The sequence below is a fragment of the Amblyraja radiata genome, chromosome 8 (assembly GCF_010909765.2).
Source record: "Amblyraja radiata isolate CabotCenter1 chromosome 8, sAmbRad1.1.pri, whole genome shotgun sequence".
NCBI lineage: Eukaryota > Metazoa > Chordata > Chondrichthyes > Rajiformes > Rajidae > Amblyraja > Amblyraja radiata.
In genome coordinates this window covers 12,972,631-12,984,808 of record NC_045963.1, presented here as the reverse complement: position 1 = coordinate 12,984,808, position 12,178 = coordinate 12,972,631, and the positions used below count along the sequence as shown (strand labels likewise).

Below are 12,178 nucleotides of genomic sequence, written 5' to 3'. Positions count from 1 at the left end.
TTTGATAAATTGTTATAAATTAATTTTAAAATGTTGACTGCCTCTTTGTTTTTGTTTTGCTAGTTTTAGCCCCAATTCCATGTTCCTGGCAGTGGGTTCTGCAGAAAATACTGTTGATTTTTATGATCTCACACAAGGGCCTACTTTAAACCGAATAGGCTACTGCAAAGATATCCCTAGTTTTGTTATCCAAATGGACTTCTCAGCTGATAGCAAACACATTCAGGTAGGATGCTTCTTTAATCTGCATAAAAATAAGATATATTGGTTTCCTATGTAATGCCTGGGCTGTATCTCCGCAATAAGGAGCTGGAAGTGGGAGAGTTTGGTCATGAACAAAAATAGAGATGCATGACTGCCAGCGTTGTGCCGGGAATCTGATTGAGAACTTAACCTACCATTAGCACACCCAGAGCAAAGTGATCTCAATGCTCAAAGTGGAGTGAGGCATCAAGGAAGTGTACATTAGCTGCCTGTAACAGTTGGTATTAGGCACACTGTGGCAACCATTCAGCACTAAGATGCAGGCTCAGGCCTGCTTCATGGCAGCACAGTAAGATTGAGTCATTAGTGGGGACTGGCTGCAGCTGTACCGTGTTTCGACAGATCACCCTGATCCAAAAGTCTGTGCCAATTCCTATCTTCTCCTTTTGTTTGGCTGAGGAGAGCTGTGCAGTCAAACAAAGAGTTGGATGGTAGGGGGGAGGAGCGGGGTTTGGGGAAATGGCAACTACCATCACATCCAACAATAGAGTACTATCAGGGATTCACAGAGATAAGGAGTTCATGTCAGGTTCCTGGCACACCCATAGAAGCCCAGACAAATGTCTTTTTAAAGTATGTGCTTGTTAATTCAGACTCCAGGACCAAGAAACCGGTAACAAATTGACGTTAGCTGAGGTCTATATGTATTTGCGTAAGTAAGATACATTTCTTACTGAAATAAGATCTAACATTCATACAATGCCCTTACGATTCTCAGCCCTAAACAATGTAACAGAATTAACATATTCCTTACAAGCTAAAAGTGTTTCAATACTATCCATCAAAGCAAGAAAAAAAGTGACAATTACTGTACACTGCAGGACCAATACCTAACTCCTTTTCAGCTACAAGATGGGGCAGTCCAATTTATCAGATTGGTCTTTTAATGTAGATTGGATAATTGATTGGAACCTACTACTAGCCCCAATCCTTGACACAATGGCAAAAAAGATGGTTTCCCCATCAGTACAGCTATGAAATTCTCCTTTTGATTTTAGGAAAGCCAGAAATTATTGTGACATATTCATATCTTCAATGGTGGTTTAATAGGTTTTATTTGAAGCACCTTAAACTACCATTGAAGATATGAATGTCACAATTTTTTTACGCACGTTTAAAAAAAAATCTTTACTACAGGTACCTGGTTTTCCCCAATTATATTCATCTGAATGTTCTGTTTTTCTACTTTTTTTTCTACTAATGTATTCCTGCAATTTCTTTCCATTAACACCAAGGAAGGACTGCTGCTCCTTCATAAATCAAATCCCATAGTACAAAGCCAGAACAATTAAAGTTGTTTTAGTTATTTGAGCTTCTCTCTGAAACCAGTCTATTAAAGGGAATATCAGCTTAAAGCAGAATTGGTGCTCCTTCAATTTTCATCTATTCAAAAAGTACTTATGATTATAAGAAACTGTTTTCCTCTGTGCAGGTATCCACAGGTGCCTACAAGCGTCAGGTGCATGAAGTTCCATCAGGAAAGCAAGTAATTGACCAGGCAATAATTGATAAAATCACATGGGCTACATGGACAAGGTTGGTGAAAGTTACTTGGAGAATTTAAATTGAATTTTCACGGTAACAATTTAATCTTATTCTGGCCTCAACTCTCTCTAATTGTGTAGTCTTTCCCAGCAGCATATCTTTACAATTGAAAATTTATTTTGTCCATCTTTGACGACATTGCTCCCTTTTAGCATTTGATTGTTCAAGACCATCCACTTTACACTTACCAGGCCTAAGCATCTAGTATTTTCTTCCCATTTTCCTGCCTTGCCATCTTATTTTCAAAATTTAGTTCTTTTTCCTTTTATCTTTATATTAACATAATTTTTTTTCTTGGCTCTTGTGCAAAGTATAAAAATATTTTCTCCATTGAAGATGCTGCGATGTTATTAAAAAACTGGAGCCCCAGTAGTTTGTAATCTTCCAGTAATTCAATGACTAATACTTTATTATCATGGTAGAGGGTGAATTTGATTGCTGCCACTGAACTTGAGAGCCACATGCCCAATATACTTTATACAAGTGAAGGAACAACTGGTGGTAAATGAATCTCATTTTGTGATTTATATAAGTTAAAGCTTGTATAAACAAATGCAATACTGGTTGAGTCATATTTTTCATCAACCTTTTCAATGAAGGAAGATTCACCATACAAGAATCTAAATTATGGCAGACAACCTAATTAGAGTAATGAATCTGAGCAGTCTCATGTTTGAGAACTTTTACAATTATTTTTCTGCTGAAATGTTTTGGGGAAGAATTATTTTTAAATGTTGGGTTTTCAAGCACAATTTTTTTGCAGAAAATAACGTTAACAAGTATTAAAGTGGAAATGAAAAAGACGAGAAAATTTGCCCTTTATTCAGCTTTAGCAGTCAATGACGTTTGTAAGGTTTCTGAACAGTAATTTGGCAAAAAGTTTGAATATATATTCTAGAATATATTCTTCAATATAGAAGGAATATGTAGGATATTTCTTGGATTGAAACATAGCCTTCGGTTGCACAGATCAACTGTCACAGATTCATACAGCGTGGAAACAGGCACTTCGGCTCAACTTGCCCATGCCAACCAAGATGCCCTATCTATACTTCAATTGTTCTTTTTATTGGCCAGAAATATTGAATAGTGTTGCAGGGAAGTGATTCTTGCCATTGAAATTATTTATATTCATATCTTATTAACTGTCAGTCCCCCTCTGGTAAGATTAATTCATTTTAATACTATCAATTCTGCAAATTCTTTAAAAATGGATTTACTGAGGATGAGGCAGCATTTTCAAGGAGACACAAATACTTTTGTTGTTCATAATGATTTGTAGCCGACAGAGCATTTCTCCGCCATAAATAAGTGAATCATTTGCAAACTCTGGGCCAGATTGCTGTGTCCACAAGCAACTATTCTAGAAACAAAGGATCATCTGAACTGACTCTAGCCTCCAGTGTCATTCCTGAAGCCCTGTCCTTCAACATCCTGCCTCTGACAGGCTTTTTGACTGTTTTGATCGCTCTGAAAAAGAATATTTAAAATGAATAACCAAAAATCTAATTAGCCATGTGCAATTTACGCTATTAGAGATTAACTAAAACACAGAGGAAAAAATGAGATGCATAATTTACTTAACTGATTCCCCTTTTTAGCAAAATTGGCCACCCCATTCAAATGAATTGAGTCATGCTCCTTGTGCAGCCCCTGCATCCAGCTCACATGCTTGGTATCTCTGCTGCTGCAAATAGTGGTGAATCAGAATTACCAGCAAATGCTATTTATAATCTGCTCCAACAAAATATTATTTTGCCAACAAATTCTGGGCTGTTATTTCCCAAGTCTGTCTTCAGTAAAATAATTTAGCCTGTATCATATTCTTAATATGTTTGAAACCAATTGTTTTTCCAGCTTCCATACTCAAAATAGGAATATGAACAATGTATATTCAAAATCAGATGATTGTTTATTTGAAAATAGGTTTCTAAAACCTTATTTGGATGAGGACCAAATACTAACTATTGAAATACTTCTATCACATTTAAACAAAATATGTCCAATTTGATTTTTCACTGACACTCAAATGATGTTATTAATCAGGAAGACATTTTCACCTGGTCAATCTGACATATAAAATGTTTTGGTTACTGTCCTAACAGCACAGTGATTGACTTATTTTACTGAGTTCATTGTCATTTTCCCAGCAGCCATTATTGTCTGAGACAGAAATGGAAGTAATATCGCATTTGGATATAAGAAAGTAAAAATACACTCAAATCCTGATAGAGCAAAGTAACCTTAAAAAGGAAGAGCAGTCTTACGACTTGGAGATATTTGTGGGATGAAGTGTAGAAATTTCTTGTAGAAATTTAAATTCTGTTAAAATATTTTAAAATCTATTCTATTCCTCTTAAACAGTATTTTAGGAGACGAAGTCCTTGGAATTTGGCCACGAAATGCTGAGAAAGCAGATGTCAACTGTGCCTGTGTATCTCATGCTGGATTAAACTTAGTGACAGGGGATGACTTCGGTTTGGTGAAACTTTTTGATTTTCCTTGCACTGAAAAATATGTAAGTGAATTTTTTTTTATAGGTGAAAATATCAGTGTTTTTAAATAGGAATTTCAATAGGAATAGCCAGATTCTTGATTAGAGCACACCAAAAGCCACAAAGGATGGTGGAAACTATTTAAAGCCTGAACATGGATACGTGACATGGACCGACCCAAAGGGTCCCAAGCCGAAACGTCACCTATCCATGTTCTCCAAAGATGCAGCCTGGCCTGCCAAGTTACTCCAGACTTTGTGTCTTTTTCTGTAAACCCACATCTGTAATTCCTTCTTTCATTATATTCCACACACAGTATTGGAAATGAGAATCACTGCTGGGTCGCTTGAGCTGTGAGATATGTAGACAAACTGCAGTGCCACTCTGTTGCCTCAATCAGATCACTCTACAATATCCCAGTCAAGGTGGAACAAGCCAGGTTTGTGTAAGATATATGTGGGATCTATACAAATTCAAACAACTTTCCTCATGTTACAGAGAAACATTGATGTAAGGAAAACTACAAATTGAATTCTTAAAATTATTTTCTGATCTTCAACCATTGTTAGTTCAATAAAGTTTTACAGCATGTTGTGATAATTTCTGGCCACCTTGTTTTGGTTGAACAAACATCCGGGCAAATACACCTTGGCAAGGAATATGTTAGACTAATGATTGGAAGTCCCAGCCCATTATTCCTAATGGCAGATTGTATTTAAAGCTTAAAGATTTGATTTGAAGTAGTTGGGAATCATGTTCATTTATTAATGATCCTGCAATTTATTTTTCATTAGGCCAAACACAAGCGTTATTTTGGCCATTCTGCACATGTGACAAATGTACGTTTTACCCATGATGACAAATATGTTGTCAGTGCTGGAGGTGATGACTGCAGGTAAGATGCCAAAAGCGCAATAAACCTCAAATAAATATGTCTTCAATTATACTCAGTGGGAGGTGTAGGGGGTCTTCTATGTTAATAATTTCACAATAAATTCAAGTTCCAATCCTAAATATCACTTTTCTAAATAATTAAAGAAAATACAAAAACTTTGATTCTGATGGCTGACTGAAGCTACAAGTGGCGGAATTTGCCAACTTTTCCAAAGTGGAAAACCAAATTTTCCATTATGTAAGCAAAAGTCCTGAGCCTTTCAAACTGCATTTTTAATGACACTCATATAATAAAACAATTTAAAATCTATAAGGTAACCTTTGATCTCTGAAAATGATGACAGCTTTCCCCATGTCAGGAAGTTTCTTCTAACTAAAAGTAGTGAGGTTAGGTTATGAAGGATATAATTTTGCAAAGAATGTGGTAGCCCTGAGGAAGTAATAATTTCAAGGGTCAAATATGAAAAAGAGGAAACGAGAAGAATATGAAAAACTGGAAGTGTGTAAAATCACGTTTTAAGACTTTCCTTAATTACATGAAGTGAAAGAGAGAGAAAAAGTAAACATTGGCCCATTTGTAGCTGAAACCATGAAATTAATAATGGGAAATAAAGAATTGGGAGAAATGCTGAATTGGTACATTGTGTTATTCTTCGGAGTAGAGGAGGATTAATAGAAGAGTCAAGAGGGTTTTATTGTCATATGTTCAAGATAGAACAATGAAATTCTTACTTGCAGCAGCACAGCAGAATATGTTAACATAGTACACTGTAAACAATATAATAAATGAGAAAAAAAAATCCCTGGTTACTGGGGCTAAAACGGAAGTGGACTGTTAAACTATCACTTGAGAAAATATGATGGGGTCATTGTCAAATGTATTGGTAAACTGATAGAATTACAGGCTGAAGAGTCACGTGTACCAAATAGGCTGTTTCCCAAGGTTTGAAAGAAAGCCATAGCAAAAGATTAACAGATTAAAGATATATCAAACATATGCCATTAAGAAGAACTGAAATCCATTATTAAAGAAAGTGGTACATGTAACAGGATGTTTAGAAAATCTAAAGATTTTTGGTATCAATGTGATTTTATGAAAGGATAAATTTAGTAGAACTCCTTGAAGATACAACTACCAGGGTGGTCATTGGGAAGATATCAGTGAATGTAGTGTATTTGGATTTCCATAACGTAGTCAGTCCTTCTTCTTGCGTATGGCGTGCACAGCCTAAAGTTGTAGGACAACTTGTTCTATTTGATCTTATTTGATTGTGCACGCCAGGTTGGTTGCATTCGTCGAAACAGGGTGAAGGTTGCAATCTTCCACCCTACGTAGTCAGTAAGGCTCCTCATAAACAGTTATTGCAGGGCATTGAGAGTAACATTTTTTTTTACAGAGGATTGTTTAACTGACATACGGTAAAGATAAATAGATCATTTTGAAATTCCAACTAGTGAATGCAACAGGGATCAATATTGGAACCGTAGCAATTTTCAGAACAATTTAAAGATCTAGACAGGAAAATGCTACATAAAATCAATATTTGCTAATGAAATATGAATCTGAAAGGACACAGGAATCTACAAAATGGATATAAACTGATTACGTTGGTAGAACTACAGCTGATAGATTGTAATGTGGAGAAATAAGGGGTTTATCCATGAATACAAAGAACTATAATGCAGTATAAATATGTGACTATGGTGTTCAGAAACCTTGGCGTCCTCATACGAGAAACACAGAAAATCACAAGCGATGAAGGTAGCAAATAGGATGTTGGCTTTTTGTGCCCAAAGATAGATTAATTTGGTACTGTACAAGATTACAATTGTGCAGTACCAAATCAGACCACATCCGGTGAGTTGCATACAGTTTTGGTCTCACTGTTTAAGTGGCAGTTCAAGAAAGATTTATTAGATTGATTTCATGTAAAATGTTGGTAGATTAGACCTATGCTCTCTGGATTCTTGAACAAATTAGAGGTGATCTTATTGTATGTTTCAGCAGGGCTTACCAAGTAAATACTGAGGAAGATTCCTTGATGAATGAATCGGGAACTAGGGACTTTGTACGTGGGATAACCTGCTTAAGACTGAGATAAAGTTCTCTGAAGGTTGTGAATTTTTGTAATTCCCCTCCTCGGAGCTGTGGATGCTGAGTAATACTATATTCAATGTTGAGAAAGAATTATTGGGAAAGGAACGGGGTACTGATAGTGGATCAGCCATGATCACACTGAATGGCGGTGCTGGTTCGAAGGGCCCAATGGCCTACTCCTGCACCTATTGTCTATTAATGTTAGGATATTTTAAGAGGGTCAGACTTGAAAGTGGAGATGAGGTCGTTCAGATCAGCCATGATAATGAATGGTAGAATGTTTCAGGAGAGCAGGGCCTCCAATTGCTGATATTTATTTTGCTCTTATGACTATGTCATGTCACAAGCTTTTCTCCAAAACATATGGCCCTAAGGAGCTGATTATATTGAAATTTTCAATTTATGGATATGTTCATCAATTTAATTTAAACTTTGCAGTCTATTTACACTGGATTTATTTTCACCACTTTAGCTGCAATAATAGGTATTCAGTGATTTATTTTGTTCACTTTTGTCATGGATTAGTTTTAAATGGTTTTAACCATCCTTTATGGTTATAGGTCTTATGATGCAGAATGTCTTTCCTCCTTCATTGGTGATGTCAAAGGCACTGGGTGAAATTTTACTATAGAAATTTCGGCTCAACTTCTGGCCCATATGTGTCATTAAATTTGGTAATAAGAAAAGTACTATGCAAGATGCTCTGGTCCTCCAGAGTTTGTCTGATAACAAATGTATTCTTGTTTGTTTGCAGTGTATTTGTTTGGCGATGCCTTTGAAGAAAACAATCCAGGACTATTTCATTCATAAAATGGAATCCTAAATGCCTCAATAACAACTTGGCTGCTAGAAAGCAAAAATGCGTAAAAGGTGCATATATTTAATACATGTGTTTGTGTAAATGATCAACTTGGGTCCACTAAACATATATTGTGATTTTGAAGCCTGCGATGTGAATATCACTGAAGATGCTGAAAATGAGGACTGCAATAGTCAGTTTTTGACTATGAAACAGTGACAGATTAATTAGTGTAAAGAAAATCACTTGTGGTTTCTGAAGTGAACTCTTTAGCGGATGTTTGTGTATTGGAGCAATTGTGGATCTTGGTGACATCAGCATGTTCCCTGAACCAAACACACAAGTTCATTGTGGAGGTGATAATCATAGAATGATTTTATAACTAGATTCTTGCAGCAAAATGCAATATCAATATCAGAAAAGATGCACTTTTTTTTTAACGTGTACATTTTTATTCAAGATAGAATGTACAAATTATTTTATCAGTACAGAGGCTTTTGTATGTTTATATATTTCTTAAAGGTGCAAAAGGCTTGCTTCACAAATACAATATGACTGGTTCATCTATTGCGATAAATTGCTGCTGGGTATGTTTACAGTCACTGCATTTCATCTTACAAGTACCTTCACTAGGAGAAAATCGAAAATCAAAATTGTAGACATTGCTAAAGAGTATTAAAGGTGGTCCACAGATTTCTTCATACTATTGAGTCTATGTCTCAATTCAGGGAAATTCGACTTAAATGAGATTCAGCATTCTTAAAGAGGGTTGTAGCCAGATCAGTCTGGATTGGCAGAGAAGGAATTCTTGAATCATAGTCAGATAGCATGAAAGCAGAACTGAAAACAATACTCCAGGTGTGACACCACCAAAGTCTTGTATAATGAACATAACATCCCAACTTCTAAACTGTATTCCTTGACTGATGGCCAACTCAAAAGGCTCCTTCACCACCTTATCTACCTGTGATGCCACTTTCGGGGAACTGTGTACTTGTACTCCGAGATCTCTCTCCTCTGCAACACTCCCCATGCCAACCGTACACTATGAAAGACCCTCTGTATTTCGTGATAACCATTTTCAGTCTATAATACTACATATTTTAATGTTTGCAAACCTACAAATCATGCCTTGTACATTCTCATCCAAATTGTGGATAAAAATGATAAATGGGACCAACACTGATCCCTGAGGCTCATCACTAATCACCAGTCTGAAAAACAACTTCCACCAACAACTCTCTGCTTCCTACAATGAGCCAATTGTGTATCCAGTTAGCTAGCTCTCCCTGGATCCTCTGCCATCTAACCTTCCAGAGCAGCCTACGATATGGAGGCTTAACAAAGGCCTTACCATGTCGACAACCCTATCTTGTCAACCTTCTCGGTCATTTCTTAAAAAAACTCAATCTGATTCATGAGACTCAATTTCTCATGCACAAACCAACCCCCGTCTTTCCAAGTGCATGTGTATCTCTTCACTGCATTTTCCTACCGTGCATGCTAGTCTTACTGATCTATGGTTCCCAGATTTTTCTGTTTGTTTCTTCTAGCTCAGTATAATCCTGAATCCATTTTCCTGCTCGAGGATAATTTCATGTGCAGGATTGACACCCAGCAGTTAGTTTTGCTAATGTGGGAAAATTGGGTATTGTTGCAGTGGCATAAGCACTGCAAAGCAAAGGGATCTGAGACCAGATGAAAGGGGTAAGAAACCCCGAAGACAAATTTTATAAAATTATTTAGTTCTAACTGAAGCCTTTACCAGACTGAAGTGGAAGGAGAGAAAGTCACGACCATGCCCTCTTCAATTACATAACTTTGAAACATAGGTTTTGGTACCTCTGTACTTGCAGCTGATTTAAACATTTGATGACCTTTCAGCTGCAATAAGTGATGGACAGTTAATTGACAATAATTAGATGGAGGGCAAAAGGTGGTAAAAAGAAATGCTGGTAATTGACTCTTCCAGTGATGTGTGAGGAGTGCCTGACAGTGCAAGTGCAGGCACGCGATTCACAATTTGTGAAGTGTTCTGGAGCCTTTCTTTTAAGGTTTTTCTGGTGCATTAAAGGTAATTGTGAATTTTATCTTTGATGACTGCCTTTGCCAAAAGATAGCTCCCAAATATAGGAGGAGGTTCATGTTCTCCAGGGTGTCGCCATGAATCTTTATTGTTATAGGTGCAGATAGGACAATTCTTAGCGAATTTATGTCTTGCAAATGTTGAGTGAACTGTCCATGAAGGCTTGTAGCTCAAGTCACAAAGTACACACAATTGCAGACCTCATCTGCATACTGTAGATTAACTATTGCAGTTTGGATAAATCTTATTCAAAAATGTTATCCACATTGGCTGAAAGGTTCCCCGTTAGACATGTTTAGGTCCACCGCACACTTGATTTAAGGAACAGCTCAGTGGTAATTGAAAAGAGAGTTTGATCTGTTGTCCTGAAATCAAATGCATTGAAACAATTTAAGTTGACTTTTCTGTGCATTGATAGAATTTTATTCAGTCAAAATATTATGGTTATATACAATTTGGTTCTATGAAAAGAAATCTAAAGTAAAAATAAGATTGTAAATACATTGCAGATTATTGAAAAGACTGATTTTTATTTTGTCCCAATTTCCCTTTGGAGTAAGACTTTATATTTTGAAGTGCAATTATTTTACATCGCTTCAGCAGGTTTCTATATTAATCTATATTTCCAAATCATGTGTCAGCATTGTGCATTAAAGAATGTCTTCGCAATATTGCTGTTGTGTCTGTGAAGCTGCTTTTTCTAATGCCATGCCATTTGTATGTTATTTCTATTTTGATGTATTTCACTGAAAAAATCACGGCCATCTGACTTGTGAGGTTCTTTGCACAAGTGCCTTTGTATAATTCTACATACAGTTACCCATTGATTTAGTTTTGCAATATAAATATCAACCATACACGGTGCTATTATTTTTAAAACTGTGATAATGTCCAGTTTTAATTTGTGTTTTAAATAATCAGTACCTCTGGTAATAGTTCATTATTCAATTTGACAGGAAACTAAAATTATTGTATTTGACAGGCCAATAAATGTATTAGCTGCAAGTTTTTAATTGCTTACTAAGAAAATCTAAATAAATGGAAAATATTAACTGCAGCTAATCAAAGTATTAAGTATACAAGAAAGTACTTTCTAGGCCTGTCTGAAGTTAAAACATAAATGATATAACCCATCAATTTGGTCAATATGAATCTGATTTTCACATTATAGTCAATGTGAATCATTGATAATGTTTTGGCCATAATTCAAGGCCCTTCTATTTAGAGTCTTTAACTCCTGTTTGGATAGAAAGCAATCTAATATATTTCAGCATCTTTAGTGGACTTGCACATTTCAGCTTTACAAGATATTCACCATTCAAGAAGTGTTGCCTTATAAAGTTTGAGTGTGAAAGTGGACTATTCAACTAGATGTTTAAATTCAGCAAGCCAAAGTTCACTATGCAGTTTAGCCACTAGCATGGTGGTATGATAGTCATGCTTCATAAGAATCATAATAATTTAATGAACTGTGTTTGTATTATTTAGTGTATTTGTGCTTAATCCTCTTGTCTTTCAATATTTGATAATTTTGGGGAATTCTTTGATGTACACAAATAGGTACAACTGTCAAGATATCAACAACATATTTTATATAGCAGAATATAAAAATAATTATATCCATGGAAATGAAGTACCTAAATGAAAGTTAAAACTAATTTTTTTGATTCATTTTGAAAAGTATAATTCTTACATTTTTCTATTTGATTTTTTTAAATTGCAAATATATATCATTGATAAATTTGTTATACATTGTAAAATAAGGGGTTGTAATATAATGTATAATAAGAAACTGCATCATGCATGAAATTATTTTTAATTAATAAGAATCATAATTGTTTGGGCTTAAATTATGTAATATGATTCAAATGTCGCTAATGTAGCAACTAATTCCACCAGGATGTGGTCAGTTTCTTATACGAAAGTTATTGTTTAATTTTTAATGTTTTGGTATGAATATATCCAAACAACCAATAAAACAAAATACTTTTACCAAA

The 12,178-nt window shown here is 35.5% G+C and overlaps 1 protein-coding gene across 7 annotated transcripts in view; it reads left to right on the top strand.

Annotated features, from left to right (window-relative positions):
• eml6 (EMAP like 6) overlaps positions 1-12,178 on the top strand; it is a 192,328-nt gene extending 180,150 nt beyond the window's left edge. For all 7 annotated transcript variants that reach the window (XM_033025217.1, XM_033025216.1, XM_033025214.1 and 4 more), the window contains 5 exons: positions 64-226; positions 1,697-1,800; positions 4,174-4,327; positions 5,099-5,199; positions 8,051-12,178. In XM_033025217.1, the coding sequence (XP_032881108.1) occupies positions 64-226; positions 1,697-1,800; positions 4,174-4,327; positions 5,099-5,199; positions 8,051-8,075 (547 nt within the window). In that variant the 3' untranslated portion in view covers positions 8,076-12,178. The remainder of the gene's footprint in view (positions 1-63; positions 227-1,696; positions 1,801-4,173; positions 4,328-5,098; positions 5,200-8,050) is intronic.